The sequence below is a fragment of the Rana temporaria genome, chromosome 2 (assembly GCF_905171775.1).
Source record: "Rana temporaria chromosome 2, aRanTem1.1, whole genome shotgun sequence".
Taxonomy (NCBI): domain Eukaryota; kingdom Metazoa; phylum Chordata; class Amphibia; order Anura; family Ranidae; genus Rana; species Rana temporaria.
The window spans coordinates 154,707,490-154,731,307 of record NC_053490.1 but is presented as its reverse complement, the minus strand read 5'-3'; the positions used below and the strand labels follow the sequence as shown (position 1 = coordinate 154,731,307).

The following is a 23,818-nucleotide window of genomic DNA, read 5'->3' as shown; positions in this document are numbered from 1 at the left end:
ATCAAGGGGTATGTCTCGTCAACAGTCCCTTAAAATCACCCGTCTGATAGGGGAACTTATAGCAGTTGGGGGAGCACCCTTTAATATAGTTGAAGGACATACATTTAAAAACCTCATGAAGGTGGTTGCACCTCACTATGTTCTCCCCTGCCGTACTACCTTTAGTAGGAAAATTGTACCCTCTTTATATAATTCCTGTGTTGGATTACTGAAAGAGGAGCTGGGCAGAGCAGCTGGCCAGTCTGTCCATTTTACTACAGACTTGTGGAGCGCTCCCAGTGGGCAACATGCCTTTTTGTCATTGACGGCTCACTGGTGGCAGCCCAAGGAGTCACAACCAAACAAACCAAAAGCAGGAATGAGAAGCACAGGTGCTAAGGCAGCAGAACCTCCTGAGCATGGGCAACGCACATTCTTGTTGCATGCTGAAGTCATGGACGACCAGCACACTGCTGTAAATATTTTACGTGCACTTCAGAAAATGGTGGCGCAGTGGCTTGGGGAGGAGTCAGGCACACGGGCAAAGATGGGCTTTATAGTCACTGATGCTGCAGCAAACATGCTCAAGGCAGTGCGAGATGGCAGATTTGTTGGCATTCGTTGCTCTGCACACGCCCTGCATCTCGTTGTGAAGTCTGCTTTGGACGATGAAAGTGAAACATCAAAATTGTCTGCTATCTTAGACAGTTGTAGAAAAATAGCAGCCCATTTTCATCGTAGTGTGAAAGACAGTCACATACTCAGACTTGAGCAGAGTAAGGCTTGCGTTCCACAGCACCGCTTGAAGGTAGATGTAGCCACCCGTTGGAACTCCACTTTGGAGATGCTCGAACGTATCATGGAACAGCAAAAGCCAATACACGCCATGTCAAATGAACATGTTATTGGTGTAGCAAGGCCAATAAGCAGGGAGGAGTGGAAAATAATTAGTCAGGTGGTGGCTGTGCTTAGCCACTTCCGAGATGTAACAGAAAAATTGAGCCTAGAGAATGCAAGTCTGGCTCAAGTAATCCCTCTCTACATCTATCTTATCACTAAGATGGATGGCTTTCTAAACAAAAGCGAGCCCTTGCCTGGCGGCATAGTTCAAGATGTAGCTGCAATTATAAAGAGACTGAGGGGACAATTGAATAGAAGGATGAACGAGCTCATAGAGGCATGCCCTGAGCTAATGCTTGCCTCTATGTGCGATCCACGCATTAAAGGAAAAATGGCAATAATTCAGAGTTCCCTTACCACCTATAGGGATCTATTAATTCAGAGGGTTTTTGACAGTCACCGAAAATTGTTTAGGCCGGCAGAGGGTGAAGAGGAAGAAGATCAGGAGGAGCCTGATAGTGACATTGTGCCACCATCACCTACTGTTATTAGTACAACCACTGCTGAGCATTCCACTAGAAGACCTGACGTTTGGAGTTTGGCATTACATACTTTAGTTGGACCCACAAAAATGCCCACCATGAAAAGAAGCATTGTGTCAGATCATGTTAAATTATACTTGTCTGAACCCCATTTGGCCTCCACTACAGATCCATTAGAGTATTGGGATGAGAAAAGGGGTATTTGGCCTGCTCTTTCTGTGGTGGCACAAGAGCTACTTTCTTGCCCCCCGACCTCTGTGCAAAGTGAGCGTGTATTTTCTATCACAGGAAATATTCTGTGCCCACAGAGGTCCCAGCTGGCCCCACAGCTGATGGAGCAGATGGCATTTCTGAAAGTCAATCTTCCAAAGCTGGGCTACCCAGAACTAAGCTTTACAACAGAATAATTCTAATTATACTACTTCTTAAGTTCTTATGTTTATCAAATCGATAAAGATATTGTTAATAATTTACCTGTTCCAAGTATAGATGGCGATGCCAAAAAATAAATACAACAAAACCAAATATAGTGCATGTCATGATATACTGTATGTACCAAAAGTAATGTTACATGAATACAATATACGATAAAGTATCAATCACAATGTAGATACAGCAAGCATGAGAAGCTGTGATCAGCCACAGTCTATATAATTCAAAGATTTATTTTTTGTTGGGTGGGCAACATTGATTACCTCAACATTTTATTTACTATTTTTTTTTATAATTTCCTGACCCCAGGCCCCCCCCCAAATAATTCAGAGGTTGTAAACATGAAAAAAGAGTTTATACTGTAAGGGTGATCCTAGCTTGTTAGGCTCTCAATCTCTAACTTTGAGATTTTAGCTTTTGAAATACAAATATTTAATAATGTGGTTGCAAGCCCACTTTAAATAAAATACAAAAATAAAATACGTGCAAGACAAAGGCAAATACCTGCATACTATATCATAATGAGCTAGTATGCATAGCATACTAGCTCATTATGTAATACCACTGATCGGCGAAAACCTCGCTGCGGTGGCCGACACAACGGCTGGCGACATGTAATCCCGCTGTTAAACGTGCAGGTTTAGCGTCTCTGGGCAATCACAGCGCAAAACCCCGAAGTAACTCCGGGCCTACATGCTGCTGCCCGATGATGTGTCGGCCACTGCAGCGGGGGCTTTGATCGCAGGTGAGTATTACATAATCAGCTTCTATGCTATGCACGCAGGTCTGCCAGTCCTGGCATGACCACCTTAAGAAAATGCACGATCGTTCTAAATTATCCCCTAAACCATGAATGGAGGTATTTCAAGCACCTACATACAGGTAAGCATTAATATAGTCTTCCAGGTAGCTAAAAGTACTATATATTTATTCATTTCTGTTGATATATCTATTTTGAATCCTGACATGCACTATGTTTGTTTTTGTTGATTTTATTATTTCCCATCACATCTTACAACTTGCAAACGTTTGAATTGAAGTAGATCTATGCATAAGGGTAATAATAATAATAATAATAATAATAATAATAATAATAATAATTAATAAATAATAATAGTTTTTGTTTACATTCACAAATCCAATATCTACTACCACCGTTTGCAAGAATTTTATCAACCCAAGCTGGGGTTAGTTTGTTTATTTTTCATTCGTTTTTGGAGTAATGTTTTGACTCCTTGGCTCTGAAATTAAGCCACAAAAAAAAAAAGCTACCATTCCATAAAGAAACCTACTCCACAATTCCACGGCTCGCAATACTCCCACAAACACTGGGGCTCTCCTCCTACTGTGCTCTTGCTGCAGTGCAGACTGCTGCCACCTGCCCTCAAAGAAGAAATATTACAGTTCACGTTTGGAAGACATCTCACCACACTATGGATTTAATCCTGGTTAAGTATGTTGCCTGTGGCACCCTTAAACACGTGAGTGGCTTATCAATTTTCCCCTACTCACCTTCCATCATTCCATTAATTATTTCTTCTAATTTATATCCCTCTCTCTTTTTTTGCAGTTGCAATTTACTGACGTCATGTCTCACATGCATGCCTAACATTGGACCTGGATGTGGATGAGGAGGAAGCAAATAGAAAAACACATGAGGTTTTTTCAGCACTTCATAGTAAGTATTAAGACTAAGAGTAAACCCCACTTAGGATGTTATAATGATATACTTGTATGACTTTTTTTTTTAAATAAATCACATTTATTTGTCATTGTGTGTGAGTGAGTATGGGGTTAGTCTGTGTGTTTAAGGGTCAATGTGAGTATGTCTGTGTTTTTCTGTGATTAAGTGTCTGGGTCAGTCTGGCTTTGTTTACAAGGCACTTCATTTATTGGCCAGTGTGTCTGTCAGTTAAAGTGTGTGTCGTCTTTATGGGTCAGTGTGTGTCACTGTGTATATGTATATTTTAAGTGGGTGTGAGTAAGTATATTGGTGTGTGTCATGGAATGCATAATGTGCAAAAATGTTATTTTGATGTATATATGGAATACAGTTGTGTTACTTATTTTAGGTTTTTTGACATCGAAATAATTTCTTCTATGCCATTGTCAGTGTATCACCTCCACACTTCCCAGAGCTACAAATCTAAACTCATGCTTTATCTTGGCCCTGGTATTTTGATTCCATTCTGACCACCAGGGATCTGAATGCTGCTCAGCTCCATGCAAGGTAAGAACAGGGAGACTGGGAACTGTATTATCTTTTGGAATAGTGATTAAAATTCCATTGCAGCGAAAGCAGATATTTTCTCATTAGTTTACCGATCGGCAGGGATGGACTGGCCATTGGGACTACAGGGAGTTTCCCGGTGGACCGATGGCTCAGTGGGCCGGCTTCAGTGACAGCAGACCGCCGCCCCCCTCAGCTCCTCTGTCTCTCCCTACCCACAGCGCTCACCTGGGGGGGAACAAAGAAGCAGAGGGAGGACCAGAGGAGCAAGGGGGGACGACAGAGGAGCATGGGGGAGGGGACGGACAGCTGATTTAACAGCTATGGCCTGGGAGTTTCTCACTTCTGCCTAATCTTGTCCCATAAGGGGGGGGGCACCAAACTGATTCTTTGCCCCGGGTGAAATAATGTCTAGCTTCCCCAGTGGTACTGCCTAATAAAGTAGAACGGCTAGGGGCTAGTGAAGGGGGAGAGGGGGCTTGGGTGGCCGGGGGGGGGGGGGGTTGCGGGAGTTGTCCTGTCAAAGTGGGCCAGTCTGGATGAAGTCCAGGGCCAAATTTTTGTCCCAGTCCATCCCTGCCGATCGGGTACATTCTCTGCCTAACTCAGCTCTGCTGCATACCATTTGAAGATACAAAATTGCAAAATGCCTCCACGTGTCTTTACAAGATGTGATAGTGGGATACATGTTTTTCCCTAATGTCTACTTATATTGTCCTCCGCTACCTCCCTAGCCCCTCGGTCTATAATTTTTCACCCTGGCTATCTTATTCCAGTATCCACACTCCCACTGCTGTTAGTATCCCCCCCCCCCTGCTTCCTGTGTTGTTTTACTGTCCAGTGTCCACTAACAGTGGGGAAACATTAAAATATAAATGAATAGTTTAAGGTAGACTGTGTGGGCCAGATTCACATAGAAGAGCGGCGGCGTAACGTATCATCTACGTTACACCGCCGCAATTTTTCATCGCAAGTACTTGCACTTGCGATGCAAACCTACGCCGGCGGCCTCCGGCGCAAGGCGGGACAATTTAAATGGGCGTGTGCCATTTAAATTAGGCGCGCTCCCGCGCCGGACCTACCGCGCATGCTCCGTTTCCGAACTCCCGTCGTGCATTGCGCGCCGTGACGTAATTTTTTCGAACGGCGACGCGCGTAGCGTAATTCCGTATTACTGGACGGCTTACGCAAACGACGTTATTTTTAAAATTTCAACTCGGGAACGACGGCCATACTTTTAGACAGCAATACGCTTGCTGACTAAAGTTAGGGCACCAAAAAAAAAAGACTAACTTTGCGACGTGAAACTGTGGGAATGGAGTTGGGTGTATAGGATTTTACTGTGTTTTTTATTTTTGTTTTTTTATTTTTTGTGGTTGAACTGGATGGACTTGTGTCTTTTTTCAACCTGACTAACTATGTAACTATGTAACTATGTAACGCGAAAAACCGCCGTCGATCGCCGTAACTCCTAATTTGCATACCCGGCGCTGGTTTACGACGCAAACTCCCCCCCAGCGGCGGCCGCGGTATTGCATCTTAAGATCCGACAGTGTAAAACAATTACAGCTGTCGGATCTTATGGCTATCTATAGCATAGATAGAACAACAGATACAACGGCGAATCAGCAGATACGCCGTCGTATCTACTCTGTGAATCTGGCCCTTAGAGTTTGAAGTTCGGAATAAAATACTATTGTGTGTGGGAAATGAATACATAATAATTTAGCAGATAATGTGATGATGTATATAAATAAATAATAATAATAATAATAATATTAGACCAAAAATAGTTTTATATTCACAAAAAAAAAAATATTTTCATAGAAATTACAAACACACATGCTGGGTAGGTGTAACTTGGCAGCATAAGAAAACGTTTCTACCAAAATCAAGGAACAGTAAAAAGATCGATTCTGCATAATAATTTGCGATGAGATGGGCAGAGGAAGGTCTAGCCTTCATTTTTCAAAACGTCTTTGTTGGTTATATGTTCATCGTAGCTCCCAGGCATTGGAGCAATGTGTCTGGAAATATCTTCAAGTAAACAAAATATACTCTGTCCAATGCCTAATTGTGTTGTTGGCTTGCCCGGGCCAAAATTATTTCAAAACTCTCAGTTTGCTGCCTGCTCAACTGATGGGTAAGCCGGGTAAGCCTTTTGACCTTTCGTTGTAGTTTTCGGTTGTCACACCTTAATTCTATAAGCTCCCTCAGAATGATCTCCTGCACAGTTGGGAAAGGCGGTACAGCAGTAGGTGGCATCAGGGCATGGGGTGGCTGAATGAATGAACCTTGTCCTCTGTGCTCCTCCTCTGGGCCGGGGGAGAAATCAGGAGTCTGGGGAATGATAGGGGTAATCTCTGGCTGAATCTCCAGCCTCTCCAAAAGAAGAACAGGAGAGTGCGGGCTGCACTGTACTCTCCTCTCAGGGTGGTATTGCTGATCTGAAATAGATAAGATAGGCAAAGTTTGATGAATGATGAAAGCGTTCATAGTAATGAATTTATTCAGATTAGACTTTTATGTAGTAGTAATATTGAATAATGGAGCAAATGAAAGATTGAGTTGGGGAGGGGGGATAAGTTGTATTAATGATTGAGAGAAAACAAAAAATCAATTTAAACTTATTTAGGTAAATCTACACATTGCATTTATATCCTAAAGTTAAAAAAATTTAAAAGGTTATTTAATAAAATAACCTTTATAGAAGTAAATAAATACAATATAAAAATTGCAGAAACAGAAAATGCCTTAAACAGAAAATCTTTTTTCTTTATTAGATAACATATTTATCAGCATATGACACGCACATTTAACTCCTGAAAAGCTTTCTGTTAAAGACGGAAGAAAGAGTGAAGATAATGTTGAAGATAAAGTTCTTAAAGGGTCCCAGTAGGTTGCAGGTAAAAAGGGCATATGTCTTCTAAATTTATTATCGTAGTATTTTTGATATCCTACTGCAAAAACCTTTGTAGCGCTTTTATACCCACTAAAAGATAAAAAAATACCTGTAAAGCAAAGGCATAATGAGCTAGTATGCACAGCATACTAGCTCATTATGAGCTAATAACCTTGTAAGTAATTTAGTGTGCCGTGCTAGGTTTGCAGGGCGAATATCTTCTAAACCATACAGGTTATAGAGATATTATGTATAGATATTATAGGCTTAACGGTAGTTTAAAAAAAAAGCGCAAAAGAGCTGTTGAACACCTTTCAATAAGGGCTACTAAATTCAAAATCATTAAAAGAACCAAAGGCAGAAAAAAAATTTCAACACGGTGGAGTTCAGCAAAAAATCTTTGTGATAGGAATGAATCTCTGACATCACAGCCACTCTCATTTATTTCCACAGTTTGCGCAGTCCTCCTTGATATATCAATCCCCCTTCAAATCACAGTGTCCCTTTCACAGTCACGTTCTAAAGGTATGAGGTGTCATTTTTGTACGAATTTTTAAATTGAACTTTTAGGTGTATTACATGAAAATGCCTATGTGTAAATAGGGTACATGATGATAATGGAGTTAGTGCTGTGTCCTGTTTCTTCCCAGATCATGCACTTACCCTGAGGAGGAGCAATGGTCCTGCCAGAAGCCGATGCTGGAGGGTCTTGAATGCAGCTTTCTGTTAAAGACGGAAGAAAGAGTGAAGATAATGTTGAAGATAAAGTTCTTAAAGGGTCCCAGTAGGTTGCAGGTAAAAAGGGCATATGTCTTCTAAATTTATTATCGTAGTATTTTTGATATCCTACTGCAAAAACCTTTGTAGCGCTTTTATACCCACTAAAAGATAAAAAAATACCTGTAAAGCAAAGGCATAATGAGCTAGTATGCACAGCATACTAGCTCATTATGAGCTAATAACCTTGTAAGTAATTTAGTGTGCCGTGCTAGGTTTGCAGGGCGAATATCTTCTAAACCATACAGGTTATAGAGATATTATGTATAGATATTATAGGCTTAACGGTAGTTTAAAAAAAAAGCGCAAAAGAGCTGTTGAACACCTTTCAATAAGGGCTACTAAATTCAAAATCATTAAAAGAACCAAAGGCAGAAAAAAAATTTCAACACGGTGGAGTTCAGCAAAAAATCTTTGTGATAGGAATGAATCTCTGACATCACAGCCACTCTCATTTATTTCCACAGTTTGCGCAGTCCTCCTTGATATATCAATCCCCCTTCAAATCACAGTGTCCCTTTCACTTTCACGTTCTAAAGGTATGAGGTGTCATTTTTGTACGAATTTTTAAATTGAACTTTTAGGTGTATTACATGAAAATGCCTATGTGTAAATAGGGTACATGATGATAATGGAGTTAGTGCTGTGTCCTGTTTCTTCCCAGATCATGCACTTACCCTGAGGAGGAGCAATGGTCCTGCCAGAAGCCGATGCTGGAGGGTCTTGAATGCAGCTTTCTGTTAAAGACGGAAGAAAGAGTGAAGAGTCAAGGTAATGTTCATGAAAAAGTCAACAGCTGTATTTACAATTTTTGCCTGAGATATGTCGTATAACTACAATATTTTCTACTATGAAATCAAATATTCAACCAAAAATGGACTGAGGAAATGTAAAATATAATCAGAAGTTGCTGATGTGTTAAAACAGATGTTACATTTCTGGCAATTTTTAAGATTAACAAAATATATGTAAAATATGCTATCAAGTATCTACATATCATTTACTACAACCCCCATATACATAGTACCAGGGCTAAATTAGCTACTAGCCAGGCCTCAAGGGTTACTAGCCAACAGTTAGTTGCCACACCCAACCCTTAGCTTGCCCCACCCCTAATTCAACCCCTAAACACGCCCTCATAAATTATCTCATTAAATGACACAAAATTGTTTTATGCAGAATAAAATATTAAAAAAAAATATTAACACCAACTTTATCCAAAACCACCAATGAAGCCTGCCTGTGCCCACCTATGTAGCCTGTGCCCACCAATGCACCCTGTGCCCACCATGCAGCCTACATGTGCTGCAGGTAAAGAGCGATAAACGCTTTCATTTCAATTGATGTTTTCCCGCTACTAAACAGCCCTGCCCCATGGCCAGGAAACTTTAATTTACAGATCGCCCGTCCTGGGATTGGACAGGATAAAAGTCCCGGAGGAGGGGATGTATGTGGCAGCAAGCGGCGGGGAACACGGCAATGTCAAATCAAAGCTGTTATCGATGTGTTCTCCTCTCTCTTCCCCCCCTGTGATCGATGAGAGAAGGACTCCCTTTCAAACTATGCTGTTGGCGGAGCTCTCACCCCTTTCTCGGCATCCCTCAAAATCTAGTCACAAAATGAAAGCAGGCAAGTTTGAATTTGGAAGGGTGCATACATACTACTACTATACCCACCTTTTGATTTAAAAATCACATTTCTTACATCAGCTTCCTCAGAAGCTGATGTAACCTTCAGAACCTTCAGAACCTGATCAGAACCTTCACATGACAGTTTCCCCTTCACAATTATGTTCTGATCTGAACCCCCTTCACAGTGGTAAATTTCACCCACCTTCACAGCACATGTGAACAGCTGTGTTCTCTGTCCCACCCTGCAACTTGACCCACCTTCACCTAACAGCCCCACGCAGCTCTGCCCCCGTCACAATTCAGCATCCACAGCTCTGACCTTGCTACCTTGCTTGGGCACACAGAACCGTAGACACAATAAATACTATAGTGGGTGGAGCAGAAGTTGCTGAAGTTATCCAGCATAATGTTGTTTGTTAGGGCCGCATAGCAACCAACCAATCACCTGCTGGTTAATTTTAAAAAGTTCTCTTCAGCTGCTCTATTGCTGCCCACTATTTTGCATTGCTATTTTTTCGGCTCACTGTGCATAACGAGCCTTCTGCTCTCGACTGTGATAGTGAAAGCTGAGTAGCCAGGGAGACAGAAACGGCACCTAATTGTCTCAACTGTGACGGTCTGCATGGCACAGTGACTTGGTCCAAGTAGTAAATAGCAGTTCATTAGATATCCTTTGTGTTGGGTACTCACCACCAGAATGTTGTTGATAGGATGTACTTGGAGTTGGAGCTGATCCTTCCAAGGATGATGTTTCTTGATCTGGAAAACATGAATGTAAAAAAATAAAAATAAAAGTCATACATGTGTAGTCATCATAAACAATAAGATAGCTTTACAAATATATTATAACTGCAATATATATAAATTATAATGATATATTTAATTTTCCTCACCACCAGCTCTATGATTTTGACCCCTGCTGCTGAATCCAGGGACATCCTCTGCCAGAAGGACATCTCTTAGCTCCGCCTCCCACTCTCGCAACTTGATAGGCTTTCCTCGGTTTTGTCCTAGTCGAAGCCTCTGCATCTTCTTTGTAACCGTTGCCCGACAATCATAGAACCTGCAAATGTACATAAACATTACAATTACATTAATAAAAAAACAAATACTTAGATTAATGTTTTTTGAAAACCACATTTCTTTTCACATTGTGATGGTTATATGTATACTGTTCAGCATGTGGCTGTGACAAATAAATTTTTTGGTTACGTTGAACTGTTACTTTTTTGTTATTGACTACAAAACTGTGTATTTTTTACACAAGAGTGAAAGAATATTTTAATATTAATTACCTGTGTCTGACGCCATTGGTGGGCCTGTGAAACTTGGAGACCGCATTCACGGAGTCCCGGACTCGTTCCCAGGCTGCTGACTTCTCAGATGCTGGCACGGATTGGCAGAAGAGTGTCACTTTTTCTTTTGATACTGCAGCAACCAATGCAGCATTCTCCTCTTTGGTATATATGGGTCCCCTTGATTTCTGTCTCTTGGTTCGCTTGTTCTGCTGCACATCTGAGTCCGCACTATCTGACATAGGAGGGGCCACATGTCTCCTTTCTTTGCCATGCTCCCGCTCCACTACACCTCCACATTCCCTTCCATGCCTCGGCTTCACTCCACACCAATCCTCCCCTCCCCGCCTCCTCTCCCCTCCATGCCTTTCCTCCACTACCCTCCTCTCCTCCCTTTCACGCCTCTTCTCTCCTCCACGCCTTTCCTCCACTACCCTCCTCTCCTCCCTTTCACGCCTCCTCTCTCCTCCACGCCTTTCCTCCACTACGCTCCTCTCCTCCACTCCACTACTCTCCTCCACGCCACTCCTCTCTTCCCCTCCATGCCTCCTCTTCTCTCCATGCCTCCTCTTCTCTCCATGCCTCCTCTTCCCTCCATGCCTACTCTCCCCTCCATGCCTCTCCTCGACTCTACTCCTCTCCTCTCCTCCACACCTGTCCTCCACTCCACTCCTCTCTTCCCCTCCACGCCTCCTCTTCCCTCCATGCCTCTTCTCCCCTCCATGCCTCTCCTCCACCACACTCATCTCATCTGCTCCACACCTCTCCTCCACTTCACTCTCAGTCACACCAACAAGTCTCACATCAACACACTGACTAACACCAACATTCTCACTCTCAGTCTCAACACTCACATGTCCATTCTCACTCCTATACATGATTTTAATTGCCCAAAAGATAGCAAACCAGTGAAACCACCACACAAAAACAAGTCGAAATTCGACAAGCCCACCTCTGCCCTGCTCTCTGTTCCTCCCTCGCCAAACCACGCACTCATACACCGTCTCAAAATGGAGTCCAGGGGCGGAGGCTATAAGCCGCGCATCGAAAACGAAAGTAAAGTATGACATTTTCGAATGGTTAAGATTTGCTGCGATGTACTTACGAAAGTACGAATGATTTACAACACACATTAGCAGCGTTAGCGGAGCAATTCTGACACATTGCGTAAAATAACGAATTAAGGCCCGATTACAAATTTACTCAAACAATCTTACGAAAGTAATAATCAGTCAGTATCAGTAAGACCGTCAAGTAGTCTATCGCAGCCAAGTTAGATTTACAAAATTACAATGAGTAGTGTGTTGAATCAACGTAAAATGTATTTTAACTGAATTACGAATGCACTAAGATCTACTAAAGCACGTTTTTACAATCGAATGAAACAAGACACGAAAATACGAATGATGATAAAACAACGAAGATCTATTTCCTACGAAAATACGAATGCGGCACGATGGTAAATATAATGTAAATACGAATCTAAAAAAACGAAAAATATACCAACGTAAAAACGAATAAACAAATAAATTCATTCAAAAAATACGAACGAAGCAGAATACAAAACATAACGAAAATACGAATCTCGATTCAACGAAAAATAAACTAACAAAAAAAAACGGAAACGGAAAAAAGAGTGTTACGAAAATACTAAAGAGTACGAATACGATAACTAACGTCTTACGAAATTACGACTCGTTACGAATCACGATAAACGAACAGAAACGAAACAGAAATAAACGAAAATTTTTGCTGTGCACATGTCTAGACACTAGACAGTACAAATACAATATACTTTAATACAGTAGGGCCATGCTTGTTAGAGCTTACTTTTTTTTTTTTTACAGAAAATAATCATTGGAAACTGACTGTAAACCATAATAACGTATTGCAAAAAGTGGATAATGCCACCCGGTTTTCATGTGACCCTGCATAGTAATGATGTGGGGAGATCTTTATTTAATGAATGTGTTAAGGCTTCATGAATAAATGTACTTATTATGATGGCTGTTGAACTGTAAATATTGCATTAATTTGTGCTAGTATAAAATGTTGGTTTGTTTTAAGTAATCAATCAGTATGTTGTAAAATAACTACTGTAGCCCATTTTTATTTTATTTTATAAACGCCGTTATGTTCTCTGATATTTGTAGATAATCTTCCCACTAAACAGAAAGCAACAACGATAATTGGTTGTAGTCAATGATTTTGGCAGCTCCAAGTTGAAAAAAACAATATCCTACTTTTTAATTAAACCAAATTGTAACAGTTTAATACATTTATGGCATTCACAGAAATGTATAATATAAAACTAACGCATTTAAAAAAATTAGGATTTGCAAATTTTACAAAATGAATGACACTTTCTACTTAAGATCATAATGGTAAACATTCCTAATATCATTTTTTTTTTACTCTGAGTATATAATATATAAAATATATAAAAAAATTATAAAACGTAAATAATATTCTTGTGTAGAAGTGATATATATAAAATATATTTTATAGGATCTTTATATTGAAATATCCTTTGTCATCCAGGCCACTTTTCTTATTTCCTAGAACTCTGTTTTTAATTGCTTAATTAATTAATTAGGTTACATTGATTGCCTTAACCCCTTGTCGACCAGCACACGACGATACATGTCGGCACAATGGCACGGCTGGGCAAATGGGCGTACCTGTACATCCCCTTTAAATTGCGGCATTGTGGGATGCCAGTGGGGCACACATGCCCGCCGCGTGCTTCGTTAGTGTGCCTGCGGGTCCCGAATACTTGATGTCGGCCGGGGGCCCGCGATCGTGTCACGAAGTGGCAGAACGGGGAGTAAACAAGGCATTTCCCTGTTCTGCCTAGCAACATGACAGGGATCAACTGCTCCCTGTCATCGGGAGTAGTGACCTCTGCCATGTCCTAGAGAGACCACCCCCCTTATAGTTAGAATCACTCCCTAGGACACATTTAACACCTTGATCGCCCCCAATATACGATTATTGTGATTTTTTTTTACCAAAAATATGTAGAAGAATACATATCGACCTAAACTGTGACTGAAATTATTTTTTTTATATAGTTTTGGTGATATTTATTATAGTAAAAATATTGCTTTTTTTCAAAATTTACGCTCTTTTTTTGTTTTGTAGCACAAACAATTAAAACCGCAGAGGTGATTAAATACCACCAAAAGAAAACTCTACTTGTCCACTTTGTTTGTGTGCAACGTCACACGACCGCGCAATTGTCAGCAATGCAGTGCCGTATCGCAAAAAGTGCTCTGATCAGGAGGGGGAGGGGGGTTAAATACTTCAGGGCTGAAGTGGTTAAGGGTGGAGTTTTTTCATTTTATATGCTATGATTAAAGCCTGGTACACACTACAATTTTTTTTCCGTTTAACCCAGCGGGTTGAACAAAAAAAACTGTCAAGTCCAGCCGGAGCCAATGTACTAATGATCCAATGTTAGTACAGTGATCTCCCCCTCACTAAGCTGTTGTGTTCTAACAGGGCGGTGCCCCCCGCCAGAACACTCCAATCAGCGCTCTCAGCCATTGGCTGAGAGCGCTGATCGGGTGTCGGTTGGCTGCTGATTTTTGAGTATGCTCGTCCAACAGAAACTGGCTTCTGTCGGACCGGCAGGCATACACACGGGTCGAATGTCATCTGGTTTTTATTGAACTGGTCGATGTCGGCTGGCATTCAGCCCGTGTGTACGAGACTTAAAGCTTTCACCGGAAAGCGGTAGTGCTCTTTTAATGTTACTGCTATGTAGCCAATAAAAATGGCAACATGGATATCAGAGTTGCCGGTTCTTTTGCTTTGTTTTAAGTTATCTGGAGTGTGGGAGGACACTTTGAACCTGAGCACACGTATGCAGATTCCTTGCTTGGATTTAGATGCTCCTTGTAGCGAGCACGGCATCTATGTTTTCTTCCATATTTGATAGGATCATTGCAGATAATTATCATATTTTTTTTCTAGGTTTCATCTTGTATGTTGGTAATGATGTTGTTTTAAAGTGTTAATAGTGGGAGTAGTATCTCATTTTACATACAGCTGGCATAAATCTCTGAATCTGTCTTGATGTCAGCTTCATGAACAGCATCACTAAGGCTGGATTCACACCTATTCATTTTCAGTGCTTTTTGCATTTTGCAGATTTGCACTACAGATTGTGTTCCATAGGAAACCATGTTAAATGGACTGAAGTGCAAATCTGCAAAATGCAAAAAGCACTAAAAATGCATAGGTGTGAATCCAGCCTTGGGCCTGGCTCACACCTATGCAGGTTGCAGTTTGCATATTCCTGGTGCATTTTTGTGTTTTTCAATACACGCTTTTGACCCATTGAAGCCTATGTAACCAAAAAAAAATGAAAAAAGTCCCTGACCCTTTTCATAAAATGCACAGATGTGAACTGCATCCATAGGAAACCATGTTAAATGGACTACAGCGTGTTTCTGCAAAACTGAAAATGCACAAAAAAATGCATAGATGTAAAACAGGCACTAAAGAGGATCTGCTAGACGTGTGCACACTGAAATATTTTGTTTCGGAATTTCGTTTTCGTCCGAAAAAAAAATTATTTAGTCACTCCCGAAATTTGTTTTTATTTATTTTGTTTCGTTAAAAAATGCATTCGTCCGAAAATCCAAATTAATTAAGGTCGAATCTGTCATTGAAGGCTTATGGTGTCTGTCGAATGTTTCAAGAAGATTCGAAGGAGCAGCTAAACTGTACGATGCCGCAATTGTACATTTCTGGTCAAATGTTCCACCTACAATTCTAATGTTGTATGACACCAGTAATAATTATTTCTAAATTATTATTACTAGTCAACCAACATTCAAATTCTTCTATAGCCTATGGGCCGAGCATTTGACCGGAAATGTACGATTGCAGTGTTGTACAATTTAACTGCTTGTTGAATCTTCTTAGAACTTTCGACCGACACCATAAGCCTTCAATGACAGATTCGACGTTTGTATGTTTTTCTCTGCTTCATCGAATCTTCTTAGTTCATGACGAATGGTCTACCCCAATACTATCTCTATAATGTCGAATCTTTCCTCTCTATGTAGACTAATAGAGTTATGGTTAGGCACATTCGACCACAGGTTCGATAGACACAGATTGTTATTGTCAGCGTCATGTCGAATCTCCTATATATATCGAACTGTTGTAGCAACGAAAACGAAAACAAAGCATATTTTTATGTCAGATCTTTCGGATTTAGGATTCTGCACTTTCGTTTTCGTTTGTTAAAGTGATAACGGAAATACCCAAAATTTGTACGAAATGCATTAGGATGAAAACGAATGCTTCCGCTGACAGGAAACATATTGATAGGAAAAGATTTGTGGTTTTTAACCTTCCTAGCAGTATTCCAAAGTGTGGCTCGGGGTGAATTTTCACTACCAAAAGCGGTAACCCCGAGCCACAATCGGGATTGCATTGCAGGATCCTGGCAAAGTTACTTACCTTGTCCCCAGGATCCTGCAATGTCTTCCCGCTGTGTCTGTGGGCTTTTTCCTCCGCCCGATGTACTGTGTGCCGAGCTCCATTCTCTGCAAGCGACGTGATGAATGGGGGCGGAGCCCAGCAGCAAATTCAAAAAGTGCAAAAAACATAACACATACAGTACACTGTAATCTGGGAAGATTACATTACTGTACCAAATCATTTCACACCCCTTTTGTCCCTAGTGCTTTGTCCAGTGCCCTGCCTGCACTTTTATATTAAATATACAGTGGGGATCGAAAGTTTGGGCACCCCAGGTAAAAATGTTTATTAATGTGCATAACAAATCCAAGGAAAGATGGAAACATCTCCAAAAGGCATCAAATTACAGATTAGACATTCTTATAATATGTCAAAAAAGTTAGATTTTATTTCCATCATTTACACTTTCAAAATGACGGAAAACAAAAAAATGGTGTCTGCAAAAGTTTGGGCACCCTGCAGAATTTATAGCATGCACTGCCCCCTTTGCAAAACTGAGACCTGCCAGTGTCATGGATTGTTCTCAATTAGGGATGAGCTTCGTATTCGAGTCGAACTCATGTTCGACTCGAACATCGTATGTTCAATCGTTCGTTGAAATACGAACAAAACGGGTAGTTCGCGCCAAATATGTTTCACAGACCATAATTCACTGTGGCATCGCTGGCTGATGATTGGCCAAGCATGCACTATGACCTGCATGCTTGGCCAATCACAGCTTGCAAAAAACAGAGAGCCATAATTGGCCAAAGCCAGGGTGGCTTTGGCCAATTATGGCTTAGGGGGTTTAGTACACGCCCCACAATATAAAAGGCTGCCTGCAGGTCGGCCTTGTGTAGTGTGTTTCGGTGGTTAAGAGAGGACAGAGAGAGTGTCATTTTTTGCAGGTAGATAGAGCAGGCAGGCAGGCTAGTCAGTTAATGTTACAGTGTGTAGAGGATATATATACATCCCAGGTGTTGTACATATATTTATACACTGTATAGTTTAGCTAGATCAGTTCTTCCTAATTTACTGGCAGGCAGGTGATTGTGCTAGCTGCAGTATTCTTATGTGTTTGTTTGCCTGTGTCCTCTGTAGTTTGCACCTACAGCTACTTAGTGTGTACTGGCCGTGTGCTCTGTAGTTTGCACCTAAAGATTCAGGAGCAGTGATTTTAATCATTGCTTAAATTAAAAGCAATTCAAAACCCACATTTGACTGCACGATCCCTCCAGAAAGATCTGGCAGACACTGGAGTTGTGGTACACTATTCCACTATAAAGAGCTACTTGTACAAATATGATCTTCATGGAAGAGTCATCTGAAGAAAACCTTGTCTACGTCCTCACCACAAAAATCAGCATTTGAACTTTGCAAATGAACATATAGACAAGCCTGATGCATTTTGGAAACAAGTTCTGTGGACCGATGAGGTTAAAATATAACTTTTTGGCCGGAATGAGCAAAGGTACGTTTGGAGAAGAAAGGGCACAGAATTTAATGAAAATAACCTCTGTCCAACTGTTAAGCATGGGGGTGGATCAATCATGCTTTGGGGTTGTATTGCAGCCAGTGGCACAGGGAACATTTCATGAGTAGAAGGAAAAATGGATTCAATAAAATGTCAGCACATTTTGTTTGGTAACTTGATTCCATCTGTGAAAATGCTGAAGTAAAAGGGAGGATGGCTTCTACAGATAATGATCCTAAACACACCTCAAAATCCACGGGGGATTACATCAAGAGGCGTAAACTGAAGGTTTTGCCATGGCCTTCACAATCTCCTGACCTCAACATAATTGAAAATCTATGGATAGACTTTAAAAGAGCAGTGCTTGACAGACAGCCCAGAAATCTCAAAGAACTGGAAGACTTTTGTAAGGAAGAATGGGCAAAGATACCTCAAACAAGAATTGAAAGTCTCTTGGCTGGCTACAAAAAGCGTTTACAAGCTGTGATACTTGCCAAAGGGGGCAGTACAAGATATTAACTCTCCAGGGTGCCCAAACTTTTGCAGACAATTTTTTTTTGTTTTCTGTAATTTTCAAAGTGTAAATGATGGAAATTAAATCTAACTTTTTTTGATATATTATAAGAATGTCTAATCTGTAATTTGATGCCTTTGGAGATTTTTCCATCTTTCCTTGGCTTCGTTATGCACATTAATACAAATTTTTACCTGGGGTGCCCAAACTTTTGATTCCCACTGTATATACTGTCCTTTCTACCTGGAAACTTGAGAATGTCCATGGCATCCAAAAAGTGTCCCTTTATGTCAAAAGCAGTTTTTAACCAGCTAGTAAACAGTGATAATAAATAAGAATCACTTGCAGAATTGAGCGATAGTGATTTGTGGGGAAATTCCTCATCAAACACTAAAAGTGACGACATCGATAATTCTGCAACTGGGGAGCAGGGGAAGAGGAAGCTGCTGCCATGCAGGGGAAGCCACCTAAGAAAGCATGGGAGAAGCGCTGCCCACCATAGATGGGGTAAGTGCTCCAGACCTGATCGACCGGGGTGGGGGGGGGTGCTGCAACTGTTTTTCTGCCCCCACAAAAAAAATTACCGTCAGCTGCCACTGCAGTATAACCCTACAGGTTATGGTGAGAAGGGATTAAAGCAATCAAACAACCCTCATTTTAAATCAGTACATAGCACAGTAATGCCTTCTTAAAATGGTTGTAAAGTCAGAAGTTATTTTTTATGTTAATGCAGCTCCGTGACTCCGTGATCGCGGTATCCCGCGATCATGTCACGGAGCTGCAGAACAGGGAGATGCCTGTGTAAACACACTTAACCCCTTACTCGCCCCCTAGTGGTTAACCTCTTCCCTGCCAGTGTCATTTACACAGTAATCAGTGCATTTGTATAGCACTGATCGCTGTATAAATGACAAAATATATAATAAAAATGCCATAAAACGATCCCCTATTTTGTAGACGCTATAACTGTTGCGCAAACCAATCAATGTATGCTTATTGTGATTTTTTTTACCAAAAATATGTAGAAGAATACAAATCGACCTAAAATGAGAAAAAATAAGTTTTTTATACCTTTTTTGGGGATATTTATTATAGCAAAAAGTAAAAAATATTGCTTTTTTTCAAAATTGCTTATGTTTTATGTTTATAGCGCAAAAAAAACACGCAGGGGTGATCACATACCACCAAAAGAAAGCTCTATTTGTGGTAAAAAAAAGGGAACATTTTGTATGGGAGCCACGTCGCAGTGTCAGTTAAAGTGATGCAGTGCCGAATTGCAAAAAGTGTTCTGGCCAGGAAGGCGGTAAATTCTTCCAGGACTGAAGTGGTTAAAATGTTCAAGCACATCAATGTGTATGGTTAAAATGTTCTAGTATATCAATGTGTTTTATTATCCAACAACTTATTTAGGTTTAACAAAATAAATGGGGTGAATTCAGAATAAATGGAAAATTGTAGCTTGTCTTATAAGTACAGTATCAACATGATATATATTAACGCTAGTTTCTGCTGACAGGATTGCAACTTCAGGTATGCTAATCATCATTGTGAAGAGAGATGCTGACTTTGTGGTCATTGATTTTTGTTCATTGAATATAACCATTTTACATAACAATTATACTTGCCATTACTCATTTAAAAGAATGAGACTACATGAGACTACAGCTAAACCAATGCTACAATATTATTTAAAGTCCTGAAAGAATACATTTTACCTTACAAATATTTTTTTCAAACAAATATACGTAATAAGATTTGATTTGTAAATTTGAATGAAAAAAAGGTACTATACTTTAACAAGACAGTTTTTTTTAAGTCATTGCCTGCCAATGCTATAATTGTCTGTTACTCCCAGCAACCCAGTAATGCTGCATACACACGATCGGCTTTTGCCTGGCCAAATCACATCAGAATACCGATGGAATTCCATCGGAAAAATATTGAACATGTTCTATATCTAAACTCTGATGGAATTCATCGGAATTTCCAATGTAAAAACTCTGAAGCCCCATACACACTATTAGTTTTCCTGCTGGTTTTCTCTTCAGGTTTACCAAAACCATCTAATATGAGGTCAAACCTCAAGAGTTTCAATTTGTATGCAATCAGGCAGGCCCTTACACTACATGGTTTTGGTAAACCTAAAGAGAAAACCTGCAGGAAAACTGATAGTTTGTATGGGGCTTGATGGGGCTACACACGATCGGAAAATCCGATGGAAAAAGTGCATCAGACTTTTTCCATCGGAAATTCCGATTGTGTGTACGGGGCATTAGACTCCTTTAGCTGTCATGAGCTACCTATACACATCACGTTTCTGGTTAGTGGTGTTGTATGTCTATTTACTAAAACATATGGATGCCTTATTCATTGTTATAACTTCAATGTGTTAGAGCCGGTTCACACTGCGGCGGCACGACTTCGGGGGCAACTCTGCAAGTCGTCCTGAAGACGACTTCAGAGGCGATTGGCAAAATGACTTCTGTATAGAAGTCAAAGCAAATCGCCCCGAGTCGCCCCCGAAGTCGTACAAGAACCTTTTTCTAAGTCGGGGTGACTTGCGTCGCTCCTATTAGAACGGTTCTATTGCATAGAATGGGATGCGACTCATCAGGCGGCTGAGCCGCCTGATGAGTCGCCCCAGTGTGAACTGGCTCTTAATATATAACATTACTTGTTAAGATTATTGTTTTTAACTTATCATTTGTTACTTCTAATTGTCTTTTATTTCCATTCCATTCAGATCCTTTATCAATCCGTTGGTCAGATTAGCGTGTCCAGCCCTGAACATGAAAACACTTCCTTCCAACTTGAGTTGAATATGCTATTACCACACTTTTGGTACTGGTACTCAAACTAGTTGGACCACATCATCTATTCCTACTTATTATCTAGTGTGGTGTAAAAAGTTTCTGTATAGTTTGTATGTGTAACATATAAATTCATGAATAAACAAGAAGGCTGAGATAAACAAAATAATACATTTCCATTACATTTTGGCATTAAATGGGGCATATTTTGCCGTTTTGTCAAAATATATTGGAGTCATTAGGGAAGCAAAAATAAGGTTTTTATTTTACGTTGCTCCTGAAGTTTACGCAGGACATATTATTTTTACCAAACAGCTGCCCCTCATTAGCCTCATTTTTTTATAGAAAGATAAAAAACAGAAAATGAAAAACAACAAGTAAAAATTCAAGGTGAGACTACATACATATTGATACATCAATGAATCTAATATTTACTAAATATTCACTGGTAAATTTTCCTGATGCATGTATTATATCATGACGGTGATTAATTCACAGCCTATACAAGATTTTGTGTTTTATAAATAAGCCCCTTGAATAAAATCAACTACGTTTAACTAAATCATCCCCCCCCCCAAAAAAAAAGAGGAGAAAAAAATGATATTCTTAAAAGCAGAGTAGAATGGGTTTTTTTCAGACACATTGGGAGTTTACAAAATGCTAATCCACTTTACACTAAGTGTAAAGTGTTTAAATTATTTTTATTGTTTTCACATAGAAAAAACTTTACAAACTTTCTTAATTTTTTTTTTAAATCAACAACCGTTATAAAATTCATAAGTTCTTCATACATATAACATTGACCTATACATATTACATACTACATAAATACAAAGAAAATTTGTGTGGGTACAGAGTTAGGTTCATCCTTATAATGCTACATCTATGATGGTATTCTTTATACTATGGCACCTTCCCTTCTCTTCCCCCCCTCTCTCCCCCTTCCATTGATAAAAAAAAGGAGAAAAAAAAGAGGAGAAAAAAGAGGAGAAAGGAAACCCCATCTAAATTTAAAATCCTTCCTCTCTTTCTTTCTCCTTCGCCTTTAGTGAAAAGAGGGAGCAGGAGCGAGGAGGTTCTGTCCAAGTACTTCCATGTAGTCCGTACCCGGTCCTCCCCTCCCTGCGCCCAACCCGTCCCCTTGTGTATATATACTCATGTGTCTCTTGTCGTCAGACCAAGAGAAAAAAAAACCCAAGGAGATTATCTCTTTTATATTATATCCCATACCTATCCCCTTGCCCGTATGTGTATCCTTACTTTTTAGGGAAGTGAGGTGGTGGACTTTCTGTCCTCTCCTTATCACTTCATATTATGTGAAGAAAAAAAAAAGGGGGGGGAGAAAAAATAGGAGAGAAGGGAAAAAATCCTCTCCTAGGTGCCAACCTGTAGATTCTCCTCACTCCCCATAATCTCCAGATAGATCGGAGATTGCTTAAAGTTTATCCATTTCCCCCAAATTTCTTGAAATCTTATCTCTGCATCTTCTTGAAAGCTTATTAATTCCTCCATTACCCTTATTTTATCTACCTCTCTAAACCATTCCTTTATCCTTGGTGGTTCCTTCATTCTCCAATGTCTCGGGACTAATGCTTTCGCTGCGTTTAATAGAAATGGGCTAAGGGCAGTTCTGTATTCTTTCCTCTGAACTTCCATTGCATGAAATACGCATTTCCAGGGATCTAGTCCTATCTCCTTCCCTTCTATCTGTTTCATTAGGCCTAGTACCTTCACCCAGTATGTTTGGATCAATCTACATTGCCACCAGATATGGGCATGATTTCCCTCTTCCCCACATTCCCTCCAGCACAGGGGTGATGCATCATGATTTATTTTATACATTTTAGTGGGGACATAGTACCATTTGGTAAATAATTTATAGTTAATTTCTTTCACTTTTGTATCCTTTGAGGTGGAGTGTACTTAGTCCATGACCCTCTTCTTCAGCCTCTCTGGAACTTTTTGGTTTAATTCTATCTCCCATTTTTCCAGGGGGTGTATTAACCCATCCTAATTGGAGGATATCAACAACCTATATATTTTAGAGATCATCCCTTTTCTACTCATCCCTCCCTGGTCTATCAATCTCTCCCAGGGATTTAATCTTTCAACACTTCGTAAGGATTTTGTAAGAGATTCAGTGAAATGTTGGAGCTGCATATATCTCCAACCATCCCACTGCGATGTTCCGTATTTCTCTCGTAGTTCTTCTAATGAGCATAGCCTATTCCCATTTAAGACATCCTTTAACCTCAGTCTATCTGAATGGGTCCACTTTAAATACAGTTTATTATTTTTCCCCGGTGAAAAATAATTATTTCCCATTAAGGGCATCAATGGGCTATTGTATTGCCCCTTCATATCCTTAGTTACTTTATCCCATATCTTTAGTGTTTCTATTGTAATTGGGGCAAGTGTTTTAGGGAGATCTCTATATTTTTTCGGAATCCAGATAGTCTGGCCTAACTCCGTTTTACTCATATTATCTTCTAGGGACACCCATTTCTTATGTGATGTATTATGGACCCTACACTAAGTGTAAAGTGCACTGAAAGTGCACTTGGAAGTGCAGTCGCTGTAAATATGAGGGGAGGTTCGGAAATGAGGGGAAGCTCTGCTAATTTTATCAGCCAATCATGTGCAAGCTAAAATGCTGTTTTTTATTTTCCTTGCATGTCCCCCTCGGATCTACAGCGACTGCATTTCCAAGTGTACTTTCAGTGGAATTTCAGGTGCACTTTGCACTTATAGTGCAAAGTGGATTTGCCTTTCATAAATAACCCCCATTTTGTCTCAGCAGCTCAATGAGAAAAACTATAAGTTTTCACATACATTTTGGTGGCAATTTTGCTTTTTTAGTTAGTCTTGCTAAAATCACTATCAGGTACCAAAGTGCTGGAGGCCAATGGAGAGA

The 23,818-nt window shown here is 40.2% G+C and overlaps 1 protein-coding gene and 1 long non-coding RNA gene across 5 annotated transcripts; one reads left to right on the top strand and one right to left on the bottom strand.

Annotated features, from left to right (window-relative positions):
- The first annotated feature begins 2,944 nt into the window (after positions 1–2,944).
- LOC120929665 lies at positions 2,945–10,557 on the top strand. 4 transcript variants are annotated; one of them, XR_005747412.1, is made up of 7 exons: positions 2,945–3,274; positions 3,364–3,471; positions 3,866–4,023; positions 6,807–6,929; positions 7,379–7,450; positions 8,367–8,473; positions 10,233–10,557. It is a non-coding gene; the product is annotated as an uncharacterized LOC120929665 (long non-coding RNA). The 4 variants fall into 4 exon arrangements; XR_005747410.1 differs by having other exon boundaries at positions 2,945–3,471; XR_005747413.1 differs by lacking the exon at positions 6,807–6,929 and having other exon boundaries at positions 2,945–3,471.
- Positions 5,802–11,015, bottom strand: LOC120929664. The gene is made up of 5 exons (XM_040341341.1): positions 10,629–11,015; positions 10,227–10,396; positions 10,024–10,092; positions 8,380–8,439; positions 5,802–6,470 (listed from the first exon to the last, which is right to left on the bottom strand). Exons 1-5 carry the CDS (start codon positions 10,868–10,870, stop codon positions 6,094–6,096), a joined length of 918 nt encoding a protein of 305 aa, XP_040197275.1. The 5' UTR covers positions 10,871–11,015; the 3' UTR covers positions 5,802–6,093.
- Positions 11,016–23,818: the final 12,803 nt, after the last annotated feature.